Below are 1,566 nucleotides of genomic sequence, written 5' to 3' on the forward strand. Positions count from 1 at the left end.
GTCCTGGTGCCCTGGGGGGACCCTGGCCACACAGGGGGTGCCACCCCACCAGCTCACCTGCAGCCCTTGCTCTTTGGCCACTTGCCTCTTGTGCTCCTCGTCTGCTTTGTTCCCAATGAGGATCTTCTGGACGCCGTCGGGTGCATACTAAGAAAAGGGATGGGGGAGGAGGGAGCACATCAGCACCTCTCACCTCACCTATAAACAAAAGGGACCCCCCTCTGAGCCCCCACCTCATCCACATCACTGGCCCACTTGACGATGTGCTGGTAGGAGCGCTCACTGCTGATGTCGTAGACCAGGAAAATGCCCTGCAGGAAAGGCACCAGGGAGGGGGGAGGGGGCAGCACTTTGACCTCCCCATGCCTCAGTTTCTCCCCCTCGTGCCTCTATTACCTGTGCCCGCCGGTAGTACTGCTTGGTGATGGTTTGGTACCGCTCCTGCCCTGCCGTGTCCCTGGGGGCATGGAGGGGGTTGGAGAGATCATTCCTTACCCCATGCCTCAGATGAACCCAGAGGGGGGGCACCATGGGGCGTGGCCCCCCCCAAGCACTCACCAGATCTGGATGCGCACCTTGATGCCATCCACCTCGATTGTCTTCATCTTGAAATCCACCCCTGCATGGGAGGAGGGCAGCTTTATCATCATTATTTTTTTCCTGGGGGGTGGGACTGTTCCGTGCTCCCTCCCTACATTCAGCTGAGACGAGAGATGCCCCCTCACAGACCCCTTCAGCCCTCCTGGCCCACAGCAAGCTGTGCTGTGCCACACTGAGCCCCCGCGGAGCTCCTTCCGCTGCCCTCCAATGCTCCCAGCACCGCAGCTCCCCGCTGCTCCCTGTCCCCAGCGCGGTGTCTCCCGGTGCCTCTGGTTTCCCCACTGTTTCCTGGTGCTGCGATGCCCCCAGTGCTCCCAGTTTCCCATTTTCCCATAGCTTCCATCTCCCCATTTTTCCAGTTCTCCCAGCTTCCGCTTCCCCAGTTTCCAGGTTCCCCGGTGCTCCCAGCCCCCAATTTCTCCTCTTCCTGATTCTCCCACCTCCCGGTGCTCCCAGTTTCCCATTTTCCCACTACCCATCGCTCCCGGTTTCCCATTCTCCTATCACTCCTAGCTCTCAGTGCCCCCGGTTTCCCGGTGCTCCCGGTTTCCCGGCACCGCGATGCTCCCAGTACCCTCGGTTTCCAGGTTCAGCGGTGTTCCCAGCTTCCGTTGCCCCCGCTTTTGCTCTGCTCCCAGCCCCCCCCCTACCCTCGCTTTCCCACTGCTTCCAGCTCCCGCTACCCTCCCGGTTTCCCGTCTCCCAGCTCCCACCCCCCGGCGCCGCGCATCCCCGGTGCAGGTACCGATGGTGGAGATGTGCGCCGGGTGGAACTCGCTGTCAGTGAAGCGGCACAGGAGGCACGTCTTACCCACGCCCGAGTCGCCGAGCAGCAGCAGGCGGAACAGCACGTCGTACTGCTTGGCCATGGCGGCCTCGCGCCGCCGCCGGGCCGGGGGAGGGGATCCTGCGGGATGGCACCGGGGCGGGGCGCGGGGATGCGCCGGGCACCGGGAGGGAGAGGCG

At 63.5% G+C, this 1,566-nt stretch overlaps 1 protein-coding gene across 1 annotated transcript; it reads right to left on the reverse strand.

Annotated features, from left to right (window-relative positions):
- On the reverse strand, positions 1–1,517 carry LOC104910966 (ras-related protein Rab-15-like; the record flags this gene model as incomplete). Its single annotated transcript, XM_019616050.2, has 5 exons — positions 1,346–1,517; positions 559–619; positions 397–457; positions 234–311; positions 1–147 (listed from the first exon to the last, which is right to left on the reverse strand). Coding segments are annotated over exons 1-5 (471 nt in total), but the record flags the coding sequence as incomplete, so codon positions are not given.
- Between the last annotated feature and the right edge of the window lie 49 nt (positions 1,518–1,566).

This window comes from Meleagris gallopavo, chromosome 5 (genome assembly GCF_000146605.3).
Source record: "Meleagris gallopavo isolate NT-WF06-2002-E0010 breed Aviagen turkey brand Nicholas breeding stock chromosome 5, Turkey_5.1, whole genome shotgun sequence".
NCBI classification, from domain to species: Eukaryota; Metazoa; Chordata; class Aves; order Galliformes; family Phasianidae; genus Meleagris; species Meleagris gallopavo.